Source organism: Catharus ustulatus, chromosome 9 (assembly GCF_009819885.2).
Source record: "Catharus ustulatus isolate bCatUst1 chromosome 9, bCatUst1.pri.v2, whole genome shotgun sequence".
NCBI lineage: Eukaryota > Metazoa > Chordata > Aves > Passeriformes > Turdidae > Catharus > Catharus ustulatus.
Genome location: NC_046229.1, coordinates 26,231,780 through 26,255,775, shown reverse-complemented (window position 1 = coordinate 26,255,775; position 23,996 = coordinate 26,231,780). Strand labels below are relative to the sequence as shown.

The 23,996-nt window shown below is 42.1% G+C and overlaps 1 protein-coding gene across 1 annotated transcript in view; it reads right to left on the bottom strand.

Moving 5' to 3' along the window:
• Positions 1-23,996, bottom strand: part of HMCN1 (hemicentin 1) — a 167,017-nt gene that overhangs the window by 118,592 nt on the left and 24,429 nt on the right. Inside the window, exons 2-7 of the mRNA XM_033067869.1 lie at positions 16,946-17,016; positions 13,002-13,160; positions 12,340-12,462; positions 4,832-5,003; positions 3,581-3,687; positions 364-484 (exon numbers count right to left, since the gene is read on the bottom strand). Coding sequence (XP_032923760.1) covers positions 364-484; positions 3,581-3,687; positions 4,832-5,003; positions 12,340-12,462; positions 13,002-13,160; positions 16,946-17,016 — 753 coding nt within the window. The remainder of the gene's footprint in view (positions 1-363; positions 485-3,580; positions 3,688-4,831; positions 5,004-12,339; positions 12,463-13,001; positions 13,161-16,945; positions 17,017-23,996) is intronic.

The following is a 23,996-nucleotide window of genomic DNA, read 5'->3' as shown; positions in this document are numbered from 1 at the left end:
CCCTTACCTACTGAGTAGGGAAAGGCTAAATTCTGCTGAGCTGAGCTCTGCTTATTAGATGTGAGGAGACACAGCTGGGGAGAGTTTAAATTACTGATTTCCAACACGTTTCTGAAATAGCAGCTTCTTTATGAACTCCTCACCATGCCCCTGGGCCAAGGTGTTTTTCTGAAGCTCCAAAAATAACAGAAACAGCACCGTAATTCTGATAGCTAAAAATATCTGTATTTATGTCACACAGATACAAAGTCCCCCCAGGAACCAACCCACAGCATCCCTGGAGTTACCACAAAGCTCATCACAGAGCTCTACTCTATTTTGGGTGCCTGAAGCTATTTAACATGGACTAAACTGGAAACAAACCTTGCACAGGCCTGCTGGATGTTTTTTTGAAGTCTAAGGTGGGCTTCCTGGAGAAGCCAGCCCGGAAGTCGATGGTGCTGAGCCCCGTGATGCGCACAGAGTGCCTCCCGCTGCTTGAGGTCTGCAAAACAGCCAACACATGGAATCAGCACTGCAGGGACTGCACAGAGGCTGAGCCAGCCACTGAGCTCAGGGACTGACTCCAGCATGGTTAACAGCAGCACAGAGAGCAGCCCCATGACTAAAGCTGTAAGAAAAAGCACCTTGAATAAAGGTTTGCTTTCACATCCAGATCCTACAGTTGTGGTGTCAGCAAAGAGAACCAGTTTGTCGTGGAAGTAAATCACATCAACAAACCAACAACTCCCTGTCACACACTAGTGCCTGCAATGGGGGTGGTCTGGGAGTTAGGACCTGACCATCACAAACTCTACTAGAAAATGGTGAGTGAATCAGAACTCAACAGAAAAATCTATGCATTAAAGGTGCTCCTCTTCCCCAGGGAAGGGGAAAGCAGAGAGTACACAGGTATCTCTCCCCTCTGGTCTGTGCCCTTGTACCCTCACCTTGTCATTCTGCTTCAACCAGCAAAAACCAAATCAGAACAACACCCACCCATCCATTACCCTTGAACAGCCTGAGCTTCATGTTCTGGAGAGTACAGCTGCTTTGATGCAAGTCTTTCATCATAAAGAAGACAAATCAAAGTAATTCTAAGTTACTTCCTATGCAGAGAAAGAAAAGTCAACTTGTATTCGCCAAAGATGCTCCTCCTGTCCTACTTCTACACCCTTCAGAGTGGAAGCTTCCATTGAGCTTTCCCTGGAGTTTTACCTGATCTATTCTCAAATTCCTGCATCTCTCTGAGAAGAGAGGTGACTCCAGAGTAACCCCTCCCCTGCTGCATGTGGGTATCAAAAATTATACAATTGTTTCTTATAACTAGCAGCCTTGGGACAGGCATTAGACACCATGACAAATCAATGTCTACCTGACATTGATTTCCTTCTATTTAGTTAGCCTTTCACCTCAGAAACAGAGCCACTAAAGCCTTTTTTATATAAGCCAGCTGTTAACAATATAAAGAAATATTTAATTGTGCCAAACAACTCAAGGTATCAAGTGTTAATTGCCAGTTAAAATTTCATTAGATAAACTCAGTGATAAAGTTAAATTTTTATAGCTTGGTGCATCTGTATAAGGAGTTTATGGTGTGAATAAAATTTTCACAAAGTTTAAGTCTTAAAATCTTTGTGTAAATTAACCAAGCCAGTGACTAAAGCCAAGTACACAATCCACAGAAAAATATACTGGGAAATCATTTATCTTTATTAATTACTCAGATCTCTGGATATTTGTGAATTTTAAGGCCAGAATAAGCTTATAAAAATTTACCATTTCCTAATAACAATTAACACAACTCTCACTGTCATGTCTAGGAGCTGGGGGTCTCTAGGTAAACACCAGGAATTACGACTGCTTTCCAATTATCATGTTTGGGTCTCTTCTCATTATTTATAGTTGAACATGGATTACAGAGATTGCACAATAGTGTTTCCCCTCCCAGGCTGGATGAATACAATCAAAAGAGCAAATACATATTTGTGAAAGATGCTTTCCTGTCTTGCAAACATCCAAAAATTGCCCAAATGCATGACCTGGCTTGCTCATAAAATATAGATTAAAATATTTTAACTACATATTCAAGAGATTTTCTTCATTTCTTTTTTAACCCAAAACACATAAATTTGAATGTTTTATTCACAGTCTCCATGGAGCTGGAGACAGCATTACGCTGACCTTAGGAAAAAAAAAACAAAAACAAAACAAAAAAACAAAACAAAACAAAATTTTAAAAAACCAAAAACAAAACAAAAAACCCCACAAAAAACCCACAAAAAACAAACAAACAAAAAACAAAAACGAAAAAAAATAAACAAAAACAAACAAAAAAAACCCCCTCGCAACCCCCAAAAAACTCCCAGGCCCTGCCTGCAGGAGCAGCCTGATGGCTTGGCAGGGCTGCTGTCCTGCTGCCAGCAGTGCATGTCCCCAGTGCAGCCTGGGCACGAGGGGACTGTTGGCTCTGCAGGTGTCCCACACTGAGCCCAGGACTCTCCCCAGCAGCCAGCACTTGGGTGCTGGCACACACCAGTGGCTCACACCACACAGCCAGGAGCAGACAGAGCTCTTCCTGCACTGTCCCTCTGGGCTGCAGGGCAGATATTTGCTGCCCTGATTCCTAACCCTACAAATCTCCAACAAGTGATAAAAGTGAATCCCCCAGCACTGACTGTAGAAAAAGGTCTCAGGACTCAACGTGGCTCATGTTACCATGTCCAGCAGGACTCAAACCTTTTCCACTTTTAACAGCCCTCCGGTTGTCTCTGTACTGGAGTTTTCAGCACTTTTGGTCACAGAATCATGGAATTGGAAGGGACCTTAAAGCCCATCCAGCGGCACTCCCTGCCAAGGGTAGGGACACCTTCCACTTATCCCAGCTTGCTCCAAGCCCCTGTCCAACCTGGCCCTGGACACTTCCAGGGATGGGGCAGCTACAGCTTCTCTGGGCACCCTGTGCCAGGGCCTTGCCATCCTCCCAGGGAACAATTCCTTCCCCATAGCCCATCCAGTCCTGCCCTCTGGCAGTTCAAAACCTTTCCCTCTTGTCTCATCACTATCTGCCCATGTAAAAAGTCTCTGTCCCTCGTTTGATTAGCCCCCAGCCCTAGACAGACATTCAAACAATTCTCCCCAGAGCTGCTGAGCTCAACATGCTATTGTAGCTGCAGTTCTGCAGCAGAATCAACAGCTTTCCCCTGGGCTGTGTGTGAATTAATGATCCTTTTCAAAGCACCTCTGTGCTTAGGGCAGGGACAATGCACAGCAGGATCCATTCAGCACTGCCTATAAAGCGCCTCACTTGGGTGCCTTCCCCTCCAAAAATGACTCTAGAGTATTTACACTGCTACAATAGAATAGTTCAGTAGAAAGGATCTACACCAGTAGGATTGCTTCCACATCTGTTTATGAAAGCCGGGATCATGCAGCTTTACCTACATAAAGAGGTATACAGCAATATCAAATACAAGATCACAGGACATTACTGTAACACAGACTCAGCTGTGAGTATCTATGATAAATAACACAGCAAATCATTATACAACCCCCTTATATGTTACAGGACAATCATACATGAATTCTGCAATAACTTTACCTTAATTGTCCATGTTCCAGGCTCTGGATCTTTGACATTTACTACCTTTGCAGAGTTGTGGATATTTAACAATTCATTCAGTCCTGATCCCTTACTGAGCTTCTTGCCTGAAAAAACAGAAACAGAAATAAATACACAATGGAGTAAACACAATATTGCTTAAAAAAATACAGAATAAATACAATATTGCAGTTTCGTACCAATGTATTTCTGATACTTGACTTATTCACTACTTAGCAGTCAATGACATTTACAACAGTCAAAATTCCTTATAATTCTTTGACAGAATGCTGAAAATGTTAATTTATGTGGGTGGTTGTGTGCAGGAATTGGCTCTCTAGAAAGGGATTTTGCTCCCTCAAGGCTGACCCTGAAGAATCATCATCCCTAAAACTCACCTGGCTCTTTCACAGCAGTAAAGAGGAAGTGGAGGCTGGGATGTCCCAGTATACATTTTCATAACCTACTAGATGTGCCTTGAGTAACTTCAGTGAAACCCTGTGGATTTAGATGCATGGAGCTGATCTATGAGAAAGGCCAGAAACAGGTGGGGTGGCAGCTTCAGCTAAAGGCTGACACTTGCACCCAGGACTGGGTATTATCATGGCTTGAACAAGACACTGAGCAAATCTCTCTCCTGTAAACAAGAACGCCTCAGTGCAGGACAGATCAGACCACGTTGCAGGGAACCCATCCTGAGCATAAAATATTTCCAAGCTACTCAAGCTATATCCTCAGGCAAAAGTCATTCAGAGAATACAAAATATGATCTGAATTTATTTCTGGAGTGCTGTTCCAAGTTCCTAATGCATCAACATAATAATAAACAACAGATTTGTTCAAAATAGCTTCAATTACAGATCAGCTCCAAATCTCTCATTGCGTTCCCCATCACACACAGCTCAGCTGGAGATGGGCAGGGGAGACAGGTTTGGTTCTGAATGTTCTCACAGTTCAAAAAAGCCAGACCATGGTTGAACTCTCCTCACATAAAACCCAAACATCATGTACAACCCTTAAATGATGGTTCAGGGAATACAAAAACAGATGAAAGGCAAAAGTGTCCAGCAATCTGGAACGCAATGACAAATAGTAACAAAGAAGATGGAGGTGAGATGAAGTGGACAGAATAAGGAAGTTTTTCACTTTCCTCCAAGGGAAAAAAAACTTGGAATATAAAAATATAAAGTATCAGAGGGGATTTTTCCTTCCCTTTTTTCACTATCACAAAAAAAGTATAAAATGCTTCACCTAGAGGATTATGAATCTCCATTGCTGGTGAAGGACCACTCAAGGACACTGTAACTTCCTTCAGACTGGGATCAAAAGGGATCTGCCAAGTATTTACAGCCTTGGACAGATGGTCTGTAGACAAGAGATGCACTTTGGATGCTTGAACTGCTTCTTCAACCCATTTCAACACCTAGAAGAGAAAAGAATGGTTGTTACTATACTGTCAGCAGTACTGGCTGTTGAAATACTTTCTGTTGAAATGCATGTCTCCTCTGTCTTGTAGAGATTCCATACTGATTTCTTTTTTAAAATGTGAATACTTAAAGGAAATGCAACTTTAATAGAAGATACTAGCAAAATCATGGTCAGCATGGTGTTTAAAGGAATACACTAGCACACCTCTCTACATAACCACAGATAAATTTTAAAAGAATTAGGGATACAAACCTGTGGACATTTCTGGTCATCAGTTATTAGGGGCATGAAGCAACAAGGAAAATGTTCTCACATCCAGATGTACTGAGTAACTGCTATCTACGGACCTTTCCAGGGTTTTTTTTCCCCTAAAATGCTTAATACAAATTACTGCTAGGCACAGCAGAGAGGTGGGACTGGAGGGGAACATGGCTTTGGAAGGTATGTCCCTGCAGAGCGTGGCAGCTCCCACACCAGGGACAGGACAGCAGGAGAGCCCTCAGTGAAGGAAAGGTGTGAGGAAGAAGAGCAGCCAAGAGAAACCTGAGTGTACTGACCACAGCCCTGTTCCTGGTGGCACTGGGGAAGGGAGAAGGAATCGGGGGAGAAGTTGAACTGGGCAAATGAGGCAGAAATGTTCTTGCCTGTCTTTGCTTCCCACTGCCTGAAGGAATAATTGAGTATCTATTTTAATTCACAACAAATTAATTTTCCTTATGTCAACTTTGTCTTGCCCTCAACAACTGGTGATTTCCCCGTCTTTACCTCAACCCAGAAGCTTCCTCAACACATTCCTCCTCTGCAAGGGGTGAGTGGCTGAGAGGGAGCTTGGCAATCAGACAAGGGAAACCCACCACAACCAACCCAGCCTCCCCAGAAACACACTTGGCTTGTCAAACTATGTAATTCTGCATTACCTCTGTATGTCACAGAGCTGCAGCATATTTTTTAAATCCTACTGAAGGAATACTGGGTTTGTGTAACAATGTGAATGTGACTCACAGTAATACTGAACCGTGATTTTAAGTTACAGTTGACCATGGTGGCATTGAGAAACATCTTGTAAAAGAGTGCTGTCTTTTGAATATGTCAGTTCAAGACTTGGAAACCAACAATAAACTAATCTGGATGTGCTAGCCCTCAGTACTGGGGGTCTCCAGGGCAAGTCCTTCAACCTAGGACCCAATTCAACACATTGCCCAAAAGAACATCGTTCCCCTGGTTTATTGTGCATTACTTGCCTAGTTTATCATTTTAAAAATGGAAATATGCCATAGGTTTGTGTGTGAGATGACTTTGTGATAGAAGCTAGATTCCAGCCTACTAGAAAAGTGTACTTGCTCTCGTTAAGTTACAGCAACCTTTGTGTAAAGATGAAATAAATTTAAGTAAGTGAAGGGCATCATTGAAAACACATTTGGAATGGTGGGGGCAGGTTTTCATCACCGATTCCCCCTCTACTCTTAGCAATGTCCCACCTGAGTCATGCTGAGTGCTCCCAGCACAGGGTGAGACAGGACTGACCAGGTGTGTCCCCTCACCAAAGGTGTGCACGAGCAAGGTGCTTGTGCACATCTGCAAAACAACATTCCCAAAAAAAAAACCACAGTAAAATTGCCTGTGCTGCTCAAAGCTGTGCAGTAACATGGCCCAAGAGAGAAGTGGGGCTTGTGCAACAGCTGGTGACACCAGCTAGGGAGCTGCTTGTGTTTGCTTTAGACAAGCCTGGAACGGGAATCACAAGGCTTCAAAATGATACAACTCATTTTCTACTTTAGAAATTACACATCTGGGTCCAAAAATGCTTCCAAAGACATTTCAGTGTTCTATTCCCAGTGAGATGAGCATGACACTTTTTTGTATGAGGTATATGGAAAAGCTCCTATTTAATTCCAGGATCTTACCTCCACTGGTAAGTTTTTAAATGGATTGTAAAATTCAATGAACCCATATGAACTTCAGTTTCTGAGAGTTTTCAAGATCAAAACTGAAAATGGAAGGCAACAGAATGACCCAGCTGTCTGCAGTCTGGCAGCAGCTTGCTTATATAAGTTCACTAGGCAGTTCTGGGAGATCCATTTCCCAACCCTGTCATTCCAAAGGGGTTTGCAATACTGCTGTAACACTGGTTTAGAAGTAGGTTTTTTCTCCTCTGGGATCTTTACAGAAAGCCCCCAAAACAACAGCAGCTTTTGTTCTTCTGCCAAAATGTGACGTGATGAATATTATTAGAGGGGGAAGGGCAAATACAGCAATGATTTATAACATTTCCCCAGAAAATCTGCTCTTGCAACCTGCCCTGCTGTCAGGTCATTTCTTGGAATGCATACTGAAACCTGGAAAATCTGTGGAGCATGGTCTCTATTCCCATTTGTTTATTCTGGGAGTCAAGAATATTTCTCAAGCAGTCAAAGCAATGGGATTTCAGGTTAACTGTTTCATTGCTTAAGTAAATTTATATCTTATACCCAAAGAGGAAGAATATTCCAGCAATGTTTTTAAGTGCACATCAAAAATATAACTGAGACAGTGCATGAGAAAATAATATTGTAAAAATAAAACAGGAATTCTGTATATAACATGAATGAAAACCACACATCTGAAAAGCTTTAGTGTTGGATCTCAAGCTCTTCAAAGTTAGGAACCACTAGAACTAAGCCTGTCTGCTTTCAATTGCCCTTTAAAAGCCCTTCTGCAGTTGCTTTATGACAGACCTTAGGTACATGATCATGGTTTATTTTTTCCAGAGACTCCACAGAGTTCTAGAGAAAGACCAGTTACAACTATTTGTTTTTCCTTTCTTTGTTTGGCATACATCTGTACATTGTGTATCTTCAGAATAGAAGTATTCAGCTGTTTCTCCCATGAAACCATTACTCCTTCTTCTATGCAAATGGATAATGCCTGTTTGGGACAAGGGAGGAAAAAAAGGCAAGAAATAGAGGTATGCATGAAACCTTCATTCTATACTGTAATTTTTAACTTTTGACTTTGTCACCTGCATTATATCCTTGAAAAGTAGTGGAGGGGCCTTCCACACCTTTAACTGAGTGAAACAAGACTTCAAATAGCTTCCTCTGCAGCATCATCCAAACACACATTGGTCATACACAGCAGGGACCTAACACCAACCTAAGCTGTGTTGGTGTAACCCTTGGGTTGCCATCTCCTGGGAGGACTAAGGGCAGCAGAAATGGGATGCTCTCCAGAGGGTTTAGGGACCTCTGTTTGCAGCAGAGCACTCATGAGTGACCACTACCATTCCCTGTGATCTTACAGATGATACCCTTCAGCACCTTCCCCACAACAACAACCCCTTTTGCACCATCCCTTCTAAACGTTCTGTCACCAGTCTTGTCTTCAGTCCCCCCTCAATCTCATCTCATCCACAGCATTCCTTTCATTCACAGGTTTCTCATCCAATTCCAGACTCTCTTTTTTTTCCCATATAGGTTCATTCAAGTCACTCAACAACACCCCCTTCTTCCACCAAAGACAAAGCTGTGCCCCCATGTCATTCTCAGTTCTCCTCCTATCAATGTTCTGTGTATGGAAGATCCATTTCCACCTATTTTAAAAATCAGGAAGAAAGACATTTTTAGGCAGTCTAAGGACAGGAATTTTTCCCATCTTACAGAAAGGTTAGAAATAAGAAAAACCAAGTGCTTCAACACTAAAAAAAATGGAAAAAGATCATTCACCAGCTCAGTCCTGGTGAACTCTCTGCTATATCCACACTGATACAACACAGGAATGACTCATTTTTGCCACAAACAATCGAAGCTACCTGGAGACACAACCTGAATTGTCAATGATTAATAAATCTCCAACTATTTTCCACAAGACCATATTCACACTCTGCTGATCATCATAGTTCATTTCAACACCCTCTCTGACATCAGTACAAACCTTTGGGCATCACAACCATTTACAGGAATTTCCTTACCGAAAGAGAATGAGGTGTGGTGTAATGTAACTTCAGTTCCAGTCAAAATTAGTAGTACCTTTTGGAAATTGGACACAGTTATGAAAATAGAGAATCTGCTCCTAACAGGGAATTTAACCCGTGCTTGATGAATATTCTCAATGACATGAGAACAAAACCTGAGGGAAGGGCTGGAGCTGTGCCACAGAGTGAGGCCAGAGATCACAAAAAGGTTCTTCCCCCAAGGGTGGTGGGCACTGTCCAAGCTCTCCAGGGAATGGGCACAGCCCCAAGGCTGCCAGAGCTCCAGGAGTATTTGGACAACACTCCTAGGGATGCACAGAGTGGGACTATTGGGGTGTCTGTGCAGGGTCAGGGGTCAGACTCAGTCCTTGCAGATTGCAAGGATCCTCTCCAGCTCAGTATATTCTGTGAATCATTTAAATTTCAAGCAATCATTGCAAGTTAAGCATTGAGTCTGCAAAAGCAACCAGAGAAATCTTACCCTAAAGAAACACTTTTCAAAATCAGGACTTCAATGCTTTGATAAAGCACTTTGATAGAGGCTTCCCAAGACAGTGCAGATGTTTCAGAATATTATAGTCCTATAATGGTTTCTGTTGGAAGGGACATTAATTAAAGCCCATGCCATAGGCAGGGACACCTTCCAAGTCCAAGTTGTTCAACCTGGAGCCCCAACATAGGCCTTGATACTCTAACTAGATAAATATTCACATTTATCTAATGCATAGAAATCACAGAGTTTGTAAAAATAGGACCTCCATCCCAGACTCTTAGATGAGCTACCTTCAGCAGGTAAGAGGAGATATGTATGTATTTCATGCTTTGCTGGACTGAACCCAACACAACTTTGTCAATCACTAATAATTTTTTCCCAAGTTAATGGCAGTATTTGAAATTAGAACATGTTTTTCAGAAGTAAAAAGAAGGCACTAAGCTTTCATAGTCTTCCCAGTACACAAGCATTGGATGTGTATCAAGTACTGTTTTGCTGTGTTTCCTTGTATCTAGTTTAGAATATTGCTTCATTCTGCACTTAATGCTCAAAGGGCAAGAACAAGAGGAATGGTTTGAAACTTTATATACTAAAAATAGCTTTGTTTGGGTTTTTGGGGGGTAGAATAATCAAAATGTTTTAACAAAACAAGTCTTTGGTTTGGCAGGGTACTCTGCAGGGACTTTGTAGCTATTCCCTAATCCCCAATCCAGCACTGGCTGTCTCTGGGCCCATAACGGTGAGTGTGCTTCAGCATTTATAAACTGCATTCTTTACACATCATCGACTCCTCAGAGAAAAAGGAGGGCAAGTGTGATTGTTTGATTGCTGCTGAATCCCGCCTGAGGTCTATCCCATAAACAGCTGATCAATGCTGATCCAGAACTGAAACCACAGAGAAGGTTGGGGATGGCAGCAATTTGGTCTACTCATTTTCACAGTCACTTGGCCCAGACACAGATTTATGTAACGTCAATAATCACTAAAATTGCAGAGTCTTTTAGGTTTGGCTTCAACACAAATTGTTTAGCAGTTATTGTGGAAGACTTCTGAAAGTGATTTAGGGTTGGCTTTTTTTTCCACCTTAGGCAATCTCTTGCACTGTTTAAGAATCTCTTTCCAGTGGCCATAGGCTGTATTTTTCCCTCTCAAAAAAACACTGCAAAAATATCACCTCCTGATTTCAGCCTCTGCTCTTGGCGCAGAGGTGGCGAGGTTCTGGTACAGGGTGGCCACAGAAGCTGTGGCTGCCCCTGGGTCCCTGGAAGTGTCCCAGGCCAAGTTGGATGGAGCTTGGAGCAACCTGGGCTGGTGGGAGGTGTCCCCACCCATGGCAGGGGGTGGAATGAGATGATCCTCAAGATATCTTGCAACCCAGAACATTTTATGACTTTACAATTCTATGATTATTTACTCAAAAGAAAGGTTGAGATGAAGCAGGAAGGAGTGAAAGTGGTTACTGAAACCCCCTGCTTAAAACCTTACCCAAAATTCCAAGACAGTCTACCCTTTCAGGCAGAAGGTAGTGTTCTTAGAAACAGGGAAGTGCAAAGTTCAGAAAGCAGCAGCAGGCAGCCAGGAAAGCAGCTTGTGCCAGCTCCACTCCAGAACACGGTGCTGTGTAGCACCTCAAATGGCTTTATCTGCTCACTTCTACCTCTCAGAAGCAGAAGAAAACAAAGCCACAACATTCAAACCAAACCTTTACCCTAAAGCTGGCAAAGAGCATTCCCCACTGGCAGTATCAGAGGGTTGCAGAATAGGTTGGGTTGGAAGGGCCCTTAAAGACATCTCATTCCATGATGATCCCTTCTGTATAAAGGGATTTCATGGAGTGTCCCAGAGAAGTTTTACCCTTTATACATAATAGCAAAATGCAGGCCAGGAAGAGACCAAACAGGTGATTTCTTTTCTTCCAAATTTTAACCTAACTTTTGGAGGATAAATCTGGGAAGTTTCTCCTTTTCATCACCTTCACATCACTACCAATAGCTTCTAATCATTCCCACTGAGAACTTCAATTTTTCTAGGCAACAGCTGCACAAAAATGCAATTTATCATCAACATTTATCATTGTCCAAATTTTAGAATAGAAAGAAGAAAAAAAAAAACAGAGTAAATTTTTATTAAAAAACCTCTGCTAGTTATTGCCTATACTGGGAATTCAAAGGGGAACATTTACAACATTTATAAACAATTCCAGCTCTCCAGATAAATATCATGTGATTTCACCTCTCTCCAAACTGTTTTCTCACGCACTTCTGAAGTTTCATTTCTGTCTGAGACTCACTGAAGTTCCCAAAGCAAATAGTCATTCATGGCTGTGGGTCAGGAACCACAGTTACCAGAAGGGCAACAGAGGTGCAAAAGTATTGCAGCAATAACCTCAATTAAAAAGTTCCTTCCATGATTCTGTGAATAATGGAAACCTGAAAGTCCACACTATCCTCTGTGGGGAACACTTTTGTCCAGGCTAAGTAGCAGTAAGTAGCAGTCCTTTGTTTGCTCACAAAATGCTTGTTTAAAGCTAAATGTGTGCTCTTGTTTTAAGCAGAGAAGCCACTAGGCTACACAGAGGCCAGAACCACTCTTTTTTAAAAGGCTCTTCTCCTGGAAGACTTCTGGCACAGGCAGAGGGAAGCTGAGGAGGCTCTGGTGAGTTGTGCCACTTCACACTTCCCTAATGTCAACAGAAGTCACAGAACTGCATCCTGATATAGAAGATGGAGAAAGGAGGGAAGGGAAAGGTAGAACAGAGTCCACATACTAAAACCACAACATTTAGAAGTTCCCCCTCTGCTCCCTAACCCACCATAAGGTCTCTTAAAGATTTACACTGCAACTCATCCCTCATTTTCTTTATCAACTGCAAAACTCAAGCAGAGTTACCTCATTAACTTGTTTTTTGTCCAAGTGAAAAACTTGACCAGAACTTGTTGAGGCAATTTCTTCATAGACCTTGTAACCAATATGATCCCTGTCATCACAGTCTCCTGTCAGCACAAATACCACCTGGATTAAAGAAAAATCAGTGAATCATTGGACACATGGTGCACAGGTGAGGAAAGCATTGCCTCATTCAGCATTAAGGCATCATTAAGGCAAGACAACAGAACATGTCTGCCAAGATGGGTTTGTTACCCTGCATGGACAGAGGCATTGCACTCAGTTATGATGGAAAAAGCAATGCAGAAGAAAAGGAACAGACAAAAATCCTTTTAAAAATCAATCAGCCCTGTCATTCACATGATATTTATTTTAGAACAATATTAAAAAATCCACATAAGTGTTAAGCTACCAAAGACACATATACTGGTAGAAAATTCAGTTGCATTATTTATTTCACAATAATAACAAAAATATTCCACTAAGACTTCCTTAACCAGATCAGTGAACTCTATTAAAAAAAAATTAAATCCTTAGAATGCAGTATTATGGTCCCTTCTGTAAAAAGATTTCACCAAGTTTCACACAAAGAATTCTATTCTTTGTCACTAAGAAACCAAGCATTAAACGTATAACCCAGCTGGGAATGCAAATCCCCTCAGTACCTGTGACTGTTTCTGTTGGATGAGTTGAAGCACCTCATGGGCCAGTCTGTAATCCTTGGATCGGGCATCAGTGAATACATAGATGAAAGAGCCAGGCAGGGAAATTTCTAGAGCAATCTTTATTGCCCCAATGCTCATCTCTGGACAATCTCCACCACCCTGTTCACAAGGAGAAAGAAAACATAATTTTTTTTTTTTTGCTTTAAGAAAAAAAAAAAAACATACTTTCTTTAGGGACATATAAAACAGATACTTCCTCAGCCTCTAATCATTTATTCACCTTTTCCACCGTAAGGATTTTATGGTTTCTGCAGAGTGCTGTAACACATTCACATGCAGCAACTGCAACAATTCCAAAGGGAAAATAAAGTCAAAGGAAGAGCCTTGATGTTGGCTGGTGTCATGGTCACTCTTATCCATGTCGTGCTCAGCTCCAGGTTTTGTGACAGCCCCATTTCCCACACCCACATGCTCCCTTCCTGGCTGACAACTCCCCTGCTCCTGTAGCACACAGCAGTCACGGAAGGTCAGGGGCACAGACAGATGGGAAATGGTCCCAGGCAGGCAGTGCCGAGCTCCAAGAGCACCTCTGGACACCAGAGCAGCAAGAACCTGCCCTGGACTCCACCCTGGGACAGGAAGCTCAGCACAGGGGCACAGGTGCTGTGTTCCCACAGCTCTGCACAGCAGCAGCTGCAGAGCTGGAGGTTTTTCAGACCATGTGTTTAATCAAAATGCTTCCAAGTATGACTTTATCTTTATAGGAAAGGATTCGTTTCTCTCCCTAAATTAAGAATTTGTGAAAATACTGTTTAAATAAAAGCTCACTAACTTACATAAAAATTCACTTGGCATATTGAAGACAGAGCTTTCCAAAGAGCTGATATAAACTGTGAAACTTGCCCTGCCATTTACAAGAGATCTCTGCATATTCAATATTAAATATAAAATTGATTGATTTCTTTCATTTTTATAGTCAACATGCCTTCACACATATGTATATGCAAATCTACATGTGCTGGGAAAGAAGGAGGCAAAAAGAGAGCAGTTCTCCATACAAAAGAATTTTGTTTGTCCTCAGTAAAATGTTCATGTTGGGAACAAGTTTAATCTATCAGTATCCTCAACTCAATTTCAAAGCAAGACTATCAATAAGTTTCTCATCTGTGCAAAAGAATAAGCATGTGGTCATTGTTTTTCTGAAAGTCAGGTAAGAGTCATTGTTCTTTTTCAAAGTCAGTTCTCCTAAATGTAGCCTTAGTCTTATGGGAAAAGCAAGTGGAAGACTCCAGACAGCCCGAAATTCAAGAGAGAACTCTCCAAGATTTTAGACACGTCAGAACTTTATCTTGGCAATGCCCATACAGTCCAATGGGACACATCAGTATATCAACATTCATTCAGCAAAAGACTCTTCAATGTAAAGTTTTAAATTGTGGGCAAAGTCAAAATAATAGCTAATTTCTACAGACATCTACTTGGAACAGGGAAACTTCTATTCCCACTCCAAGTCTACTTGATTTTCATCGCCTAATACTCTACATGGCAGCATCTGTTTTCTACATAAAGCATGAAAAGCACTACTGAGCTAATTAGTTATTCTGAGAACAAGCATGGACTTTTTTATTCCTATAATGTAGAATAATACTCTTAAAAGGCAGCTGGTAGAACAACAAAACATCACCACCATGGAACAGTCTGGATTGGAAGGACCTTAAAGCCCATCCAGTGGCACCCCCTGCCACGTGCAGGGACACCTTCTACTACCCCAGGTTGCTCCAAGCTCTGTCCAGCTTGGCCTTAGACACTGGCAGGGATGGAGCAGTCACAGCTTCTCTGGGCAACCTGTGCCAGGGCCTCCCCACCTTCAGAGGCAGAGTTGCTTCCCAATATTTAACATTAGTATTGCCTTTACTTAAATAAAAAAGTAGAAAAATTTCCATATTTCCATTCTATATTTCCTGCCTTTCTCTCCAAATTGAAATTAAATACAAGCACCTCATGAAGCTTTCTGGAAAAACTGAGGTGAGTGAAGCTCAGGAAGCTTCATTTTCCCTTCAGTTTGAACAGGCCTAACTAAAAAAAAAAACAAAAAAAAACAAAAAAACCCACAAAAAAACAACCAAACAAAGCAAACAAAACCAAAACAAACAAAACAAAACCCCAAAACAAAACCCAAACCAAAAAACACTAAGGAGTCACTGCTGCCCAAGACCACATTCTTATCACAGTCCATAAGAATGATTCAAAGGTAATTACAGATGAAATACAGGTGATAAACTCCTAAGCTGTTCCTGTATCAAAGGAACATGTCCTTTATCACTCTGAATACAAAAGGAAACAGGGCCCAGTTTCTGCAGTGAAATGTACACACCCAATTTTTACCTGATGTCAAATGTCAGCCAAAACAAGAGCTGGGCTTACCCTGATGTTCAGGGAGGACACATTGAGCATATTTTGATACAATACAATTTACATGCAAGATGCCTTGAAATAATTTATCTTCACCTTAATTTTAGCTTTGTTCATTAATGAGAATATTTGGTCCATGCCCTTTCTCAAAACAAACCCAAGCTCAAAATTTCCTCTACCTCCACACCATTCACTGTTGCATCTTTTATCAGACATTTTTGAAAAATACTGGTAACAAACCCGTAGAAAGTGTTTACATTTTCTCTACTGCAAGATGACCTATCAGTCCTGTTCTAATAATTTTTTGATTTCTATTTTGGCCCTTCACCAATACAATGGATGAATACAAGTCAGTGACAGCCTTCATATAGCAGAATGAGCGTATCTTGAAAGTAATTATGAAATATGCTATCAACCAGCATTAAAGAACAAAATCTAAAATTAATTAGACATGAACTTTATTAGAAATTAAGAGTCTGAAATTCCCAAAAGCTTTACCTAAATAATCCACCTTTTAGAAACAGTTGCAATTACTGCCCAGTATAACTACTGAGGAAACAAAACATGAAAACTGGATGGAGTTTTGAAGCTTAATTTCCTCATGGAGAAGAAAATTGCAATAGCTATTGTTTTTTCTGGATTTCAAACCTTCTGCCAACTTTTAAAGTAATCCTCAAGCAATCTGTTCTTACAGGGATTACACCATGTGCCAGGTTCTGAAGGAGAGCCTGTCTAGCTCTGCTGACTCCAGCAAGGTTTGCCACAGGCCAGAAGCATTTTCCTTGGTCAAAGACAGTTCCATAGGAACATATGTTCTGTCAGTAAGGATTACTTCATTCCAATACTTCCCCCTTTCTTTCTATCACCCACAGGAATGGCTGGAGCTGTGTCAGGGTGGATCTCAGGAAAAGGTTCTCCCCGCAGAAGGTGCTAGGGCACTGCCCAGGCTCCCCAAGGAATGGGCACTGCTCCAAGGCTGCCAGAGCTCCAGGAGTGTTTGGCAATGCTCCCAGGGATGCACAGGGTGAGATTGTTTGGGTGTTTGTACAGGGCCAGGGGTTGGACTGGATGCTCCTGTGGGTCCCTTCTCACTCAGGATATTCTGGGATTCTAAGAAGCCTTTGAATCAGTAAGTGCCAAGTAATGCACAGTGGGAAAGGCAATACCTATGGAAAACCTGGTCTTACACTCCTCTTGTTTGAATAGTGTTCATGGAATGTAATTTCCAGAACACAGTAGAAGTCCATGAAAGTGGCAGGACTTATGAAAACGCCAACTAAATGTTAGCATTACCTAACTATTCATTTTTGTGTTATCACGCCATGTCTCCACACAATGATGTAAACTAAGACAAAGGAATGAATCATAGCCCTAAATTAGGATGAGCAGGAAGATGACAATTTGTGCAGGCAAAATGACAGAGGTAAGTGATCTACATCAAAAATGCTTGCAGCAGGAATATCAGCACAAGAGGAGAGATTAGCATGAGGAAACAGTCTTTGCTAGAACCACACAGGAAACAAGTTACTCACCTGAACGTAAAGTTCCCTAAGTTCAAACTGAAATTTCTTGGGATCTGTGGTTATTGTCACTGGACCAATTTCTAGAATGAAATACAAAGAAAACAGAGTTATTCAAAGATATAGGGTAGTAAAAAAAATTAAACTAAGCATTGAACAGAAAGAAATAGTAGAGAATTATATCCCCAGTACCGAAACCTATGATTTCAAATCTGGTAACTTTAATTTTCCAGTATTCCCAAACTCTGCCTTAAACATTTATAGGCACATAAAGCCTTTCACCTTTGATTTTGATCAAACAGTTAGTTGTTCTTAGTAATAAAAAGGAAACAAAAATTCCCAGAACAAATGTTGCTGGACCAAGAAATAATGTATTTTTCCAGAAAGAGGCTCTTTAGACTGGAGAAAATGAGGCTCTGGGAAAACCTTATAGCAGCCTTCCATTGCCTAAAGGGGCTCACAGAGAGTTGGAGAGGGACTTAGGAAAAGGGCCTGGATGGACAGCATGGGGGGAAGTGGATCAAACTTTAAGATAGTAGATACTGGGGAACAGATCTCTGTGAGGGTGGGAAGGCCCTGGCAAAGAGTGCTCAGAGAAGCTGTGGCTGCCCCTGAATCCCTGGCAGTGTCCAAATCCAGGGCATGCAGTAACCTTCGATAGTGGAAGGTGTCCCTGCCCATGGCAGAGGGTGAAACAAGAGGAATTTAAGGTCCCTTCCAACTCAAACCATTCCACAATTTTCTGATTCTAGGTAAACAAGAAGAGGCCTCTCTGGACAGAACACACACACTTGGCTTTGCAATTTTACTCCTGTAATAAAAAAAGAAAGAAAAAAAGACACCCGCATTTCTTGCCTGGAAGAAAAAAAAAATGTACCTCTGGAAAAATGGCGGTGTGAGCCCTATCCCCAGTCCCAGCACATCTAACAGCAGCTGCCAGAAAGAACCAAAGCAGAACCAATTTTGTTCATGGCATTTGCCATGTCTTTGTCTACTGTGGAAGGGCAGGACGTCCAAGCGGAGTTGCCTGGGGTGTGTAACAGCAGCCCATGTGTGAGCATTTCCCAATCCCACAGAGCTGTCCCTCTGCCCCTCACACACACAGCTGCCTTCCTGATTGGTATCAAACGTGATTCCAGCCAGCTGGTTCCTGTGCCATGATTTCCTGCCTGTTCACCTCAATCTCCCTTGGCACCAGTGCCCTTCATTCTTTGCCTGGCCCAGGCAGGCATTGCTGCCCTGGCCGTGGGCACTCGCCCAGCTCAGCAAGCGCAATCAGGGTGCTATGCCAAAAATCAGTAAATAAACACACACACAAATGAAGAGATTTCTGACAGTTGAGTGCTCCAAAGCACTCAAAGACATCAGTTGAGTTCTGACAGATCAAATGGGGCACAATTCTGCTGTCAGGGTAAAAGCCAAGCATGAAACTGCAGCGGTGCCAATTTAACAGAGTTGCAGCTTACAGGGAAGTGCTGCCTCAGCAGACCTCACAACACTTTCCAAGCTCTATAAAAGTTAATATGCACTTATCTGCCATATAATACAGACATTTTTCTCTGTTTAAAAAACCCAAGGTTTTATTTCACTGGAGTTACAACAACTGCCATCACTAAGGTCTCTACTCTAATCACACCAGTATTTGCTGGGCAAGCTCTACTCATGAGTGTCTTTTGGTTTAATTTCTTTGAAAGTCTCCCATGAAATCACACAAAATCTTTCTTAGACTATTAAGCTGTCCTTGGGGTTTTTTTGTATGGCTGTGAGTCATTTATCTGTGAATGCCATGTACTAAAATGCTGCACTATCATTAAAAGGACTCACTGTTCCTTCACATACCTCATCCTGCTGTACTCCCACTCCCCCTGGCACTGTTCTCCTTTGGGTATCCTTTAAAGCAAACACCTGCAATAAAGCTACCTCCAAATTGTTTTGCTTCCAAACTCCCCCTTGCCAAGCACTGTTCGAAAGCACATCACTGACTGGAGGTTTATCCATGCAGAAACCCCCTTAGCTCCATCATTCCCATCCCTTGAGGGATTCAGTGTTTCAGTCTAGCACAGTAAATCCTTTGGAAAAGCTTTCTTACCCTATAAAATAAAGATCTGAAAAGCAACACTCCTTCAGCTAAGCTAAAACAACCCATCAGGTCAGATGGGCTGAGAACTTGGCCTTATTCCCCCACAGGCAGCACAGGGCTGGCTCCAGCAGTGCCGATGCCATGCACAGCCCTGCCAGCTTCCTGCAGGATCATGGCTCCAGCCGCCCTCTGCTGAGAGCTCAATCAGCTCAGCTGATTCCACAACCAAGGCTATGTCTGAATGGTGATGGTGCTCCTCCTCACCACCTCAACACCCACCAGCTTATCCCAGAAAACACAGCAGCTGTCCTTCACATACTGTTGTGCCACCAGTTTATGTGACCTGCCTGTCAGAAAAGCTTTACCAGCACAGGTAAATACAGGCCTTCAAAGTGTCCACAATATAAAAAAAGTGAGAGGGCATTTTGAGAAATTATTTGAATTTATGTAACAGGCAGTTTAAACAGAATATTCACTTAGAAACTACACCCTGTAAACACACCAAGCAAAAGAAAATAATAAGCTTTTTAATTTTGTTAGCTCTTTAGATGGAGCTTGACACATGGAATGTTCTACAGAATGGTTTGGGTTGGAAGGGACATTAAAGTCCCTCCAGTCCCACCCTCTACCACAGGCAGGGACACTTGCCACCATCCCAGGTTGCTCCAAGCTCCATCCAACCTGGCCCTGGACAATTCCAGCAAAGGGGAGGTGTGGTTTTCCATTCTCATGCTGCGATCAGATTCCATTTTTAGGGACCAATATGGCAATATTTGGAACTGGTTTGTTGTGAGGGTCTCTCCATTGCTCACTACTCCAAAACTCACTCCACTACTCACTTTCATGGTTACCCAGAGGGAGCTGTGGCATCTGAGCTTACACCTAAGCAATTCAACAGCTATGACAACATAAGACTGAGTAACACAGGGATTAAGGATTTTGATGCTTCCTTTCTGGGGCAAGTCTTGCAAAAACCATCTCACTGGTAAATAAGGAGAAAAGCCCACAGCAACCTGAGAAACTGGCCATTTCAAAAGGCCCTGCTGTTTTTCCATGGCTTTCTGCCACTCCTCAAATGGCCATATGTTTATGTACAAGCTGAGCAGCAAGCACATTGGGAAAACCACAGACTCCCCCATGACACACAATCACACATAATTACCACTGACAGTGATTGCAAATTTGGCACTCCCCTAGTCCTGACCACAGAACACATCTGCACCAAATGTCTGCTTTGGACAGCTGGGTGCTTTAGGAGATCTAGCAAAGGAATATGGAAGTCTTTTGCCTACCTCTCATCAACTCAGAACACTGGATTTGTTTGTTCCAGAAGGAATAAAAAAGCTCTAAGCGAGACATGGTAGCTGAAGGAATTTTGGCAGAGATGCTAAACCTTGTGGAGTGCTCTCACCCACAGAATTCTTTCTTCTAATTCACAGCAAAGATGTTTTCCTAATGCAAAGCCATATCCAGAATTAAAACTAACTAATTAACTAAACAAGGCAAAGCAATCCTCCCAAAAAGCCTCCATACCTTTAAACACTTCCAAAGAAATAGAAATTTCAAAACTATGACACTACAAATGAAAAAGAAAAATATAAAAAACCAAAACCCCAAAACCTACCACAGAACAGCAACAAATCCCTGATATTCCAGTAACCACATTATTATTATATATAATAATACCACAATAATTACACTGTTACATTATATAACTACATTAATTATATACTAATAAAAACTAGTATTACAGCTACTAGTATATTTAGTTACCTCTTCATAACACAGTATACACAGAAAAAACCTGGGTGACAATTATCTTCCACGTTTTCTTTGTTTATGAAATGGACTGACAAGTCTAGCACTGTGCTGTGGCAATTCTGACAGTTTTTGAGATCAGAGGACTAATATGGGTTTGACATACCCATATACACAAATCCTCACCTGCCCTTTTATATATATCTGTATATATGTGTGTGTGTGTGAGTTCATGTATATCAAATAATTTTTACCACAAATGAAGAGATGCTGAAGGATTAGGAGTAATCAGATGGGACAGCTGAAATGCCTAAACCAAGATCCCTGCCAAAAGACGCTGATGCACAATTATTCCCTAAGAGCCATTTACTAAGGGTGCTGAGCACCGAGGTTTATCTGATTTAACGCTCTTCTCAGAGAAAGAACTGTATCCAAGCCATTGCAAAGCTCTGCTTATAATGCCTCTGAAAACCTTTAGGAGCAGCCACTGCCAAGAATTCAGAGAATAAGAACAATGACAGGGCTGCTCCCAGCCAGGCTCCAGCCAGCTGTCCATCCTGAGGGCACAGAAGCAGAAACCTGCAATTTTCCAACAGCAAATTGGAGTCCTGCAGGCTCTTCCCTCTACAGATCCCTCACAAGCTGTCACTGGAAGTGCTTCATAGGGCTCTCCTTCCCCTTAAAGGGAGGGTCATCACCTCACCTGTGTGAACAGGTGAGACTATATAAAAGAAAACCACTTGTAAACGTCATCTCAAATGATAGTGAATAGTTTTGTTCCTCACACAGCTGACAAATACATGCATACAGGATCAGAAGCTGGTTTACAGCATTATGTTTTAATGCACAAAAAAAAAATGCTGTTCCATTTTAATTGATTGCAAACTTCTATTGTAGACTACCAAACCAAGAAGCTGACTCCACCACGTAGTAAAGAAAGACCAAACTTAAAGCCTTGTGCTTCTTGCTCTGAAGTGAAGGACAAATCTCAACTCCCATTCAGATGATGTGAGCTATGTGGATAGAAGCCTCAATGAATTTTTCCAGGAGCACAAAGCAGCACAGGAGATGCTGCCTACAGTCATGAGCCCCCCATGGCTAACCCACATCCCACTGGAAAGACCATCCAATGGATTCAGGGAGCACCAAGTAAGCCAAGATGCTTTTAGCGCTAGAATATGTAATAAGCTATTTAAAGCTTCCTCCTAAATTATATTCCCTCATGACTCAGCTGCTTTCAGATTCTAACCTGGCTATAATTAATTTTTTGAAGAGCCCAGAAATTGCACTGAGCAACTTTTACCAGATTCTTAACCAGAGAGAAATGAGCCAAACCAGCCCAGCAAGCTCATGTTTCCTTAACACACTCACTTTGTTATTTTTTAAATCATTTTTTAGCTTCATGACTTATGACTACTAAGTGTAACAGCAGACAGGAAGGAGTCAGACTGCTCACAGTTTTTCACCCAGTTTTTCATTAGTTCGCTGTTCACAGACAAACCAGCCAGATGATCCTGGGAATATCAGAGCCCTGCTAAGCAGCCCGACCCAGCACCAGTGGAGCGGATGAAGCTCCATCCTCACAGATGGCAAGGGTCACCACCCTCATGCATTAAACTCTTCATCTTAGGACAGTGCCAGAGACTGGCTGAAACCAAAGATCTAACACAAGCTTTACTAGCAATGTGCCTTAGCAAGTGCCACATTTGTGTTGTTATTTCCCATTGTTTTAATAGTTATGAGCTCATGATTTTTTTTTTTTTTTTGCAAGGAAAATAACGACAAAAAAAGCATTATACATGCTTCATTTCTTGGAAAATAAAAGCTCACTTGGAGACCCACAGTGGATAAAATCTAATATTCTCATCTTTTGTCTACTGCAACAAGCACTAAGTTTAGCTTATGAGCCTCAAGTGCAGTAGTCTAAAAGTTATTAACCACATGCAGTAAGAAACAATTAAAATCAGGGACAGATTTGCCCAGCACACTGTTAACTCCACCTTCTGAGAACTACAGTCACAAACCACAGTGGGTGCAGAGTAACCTCCTCTACCCAGAGACTGTTAAAACAAACCCAGATTTGCTACAAATGCTCTCTTAAATTAGTGATGCACAAAACAGCCTTGGAAGTTCTCAAGCCCTTTGCATGAGCGGTACATCACATTAACCAAGGAATCCTAATTTTAAAAACAACTCCCTGAGGCTGAAAATGAGAAAAAGATAGCTTGAATTAAATAGAAACACAGGTTGATTATTGTTCTGAGGAAATAATCCAACTAAATGTCTCTAGCTCCACTGCGAGGCCAGAAGTTTTTGTCTATTGCTGGTGCACAACTACGGGCAAAGAGACCAGAAAACTTGAGTCCATGTGGTTCAGATTTAAAGTAATGACTTTAGTGGCTATTAAATGTCCCAGAAAGAATTACACAAAGCAAGGTTTTTTCCTTTCTGAGGACAAGCAAACACGCTGAATGCTGAAATCTGGAGCAGCCCCACCTTCCTCCTCCCTGCCTCAGTCTTTTGCACAGTGCTGGAGGTCTGTTCCCAGCAGGGCCACAGCACCGTGTCCGAGCTGGCTCTGCTGCCTCTGGCCAGCTCCCCGTGGATGACTGCCCAACTCCCACCATACAGCCATGGCTGGCAACTCGGCTGACAGGTCTGAGAGAGGACAAGGGCTGAGTGAGCCACGGAGATTATGGGAGCTCTTACAACTAGGTGGTCCCTGACATCCAGGTCTTGAGCTTGAGCTGTCTTGTGCTCCCCTGCACATCCAGAGATTTGGGGTTTGCGCTTCCCCGTCCAGCACTGCCACTACTGCAGGCTTTCATGGGGCCGCTTTGATTTTCCAACAACAAAAAGCACGAGCAGACACAAGGGGAAAAAGCTTTGAGTGATTTGCTGAACTCAGCCTACAGTAAAGGACAACCAGCTGATAAGGACTGCAGACACAGCTTCCTTACTGTCCAGCCTGGCGGCAGTGCCGGATCCTGGGGCTGGCCCGTGCTCCCAACTCCCACTGAACATCTGAGAAGGTCATCAGCTCACTTTCTGTTTGTGTTTATTTCCCCTTGTTAACAACAGGCTGAACAGAGTAAAACTCAGTTCATAATGCTCTCTAAATTCTTTCTCCAGATTGAACTCCAGTTCAGTCCAGGTCTATTTCTGTCTCATCTCTGGGTCTGTGTATTTTGGCACTGCTCCTTCTACACTTGTAACGGCACTGGA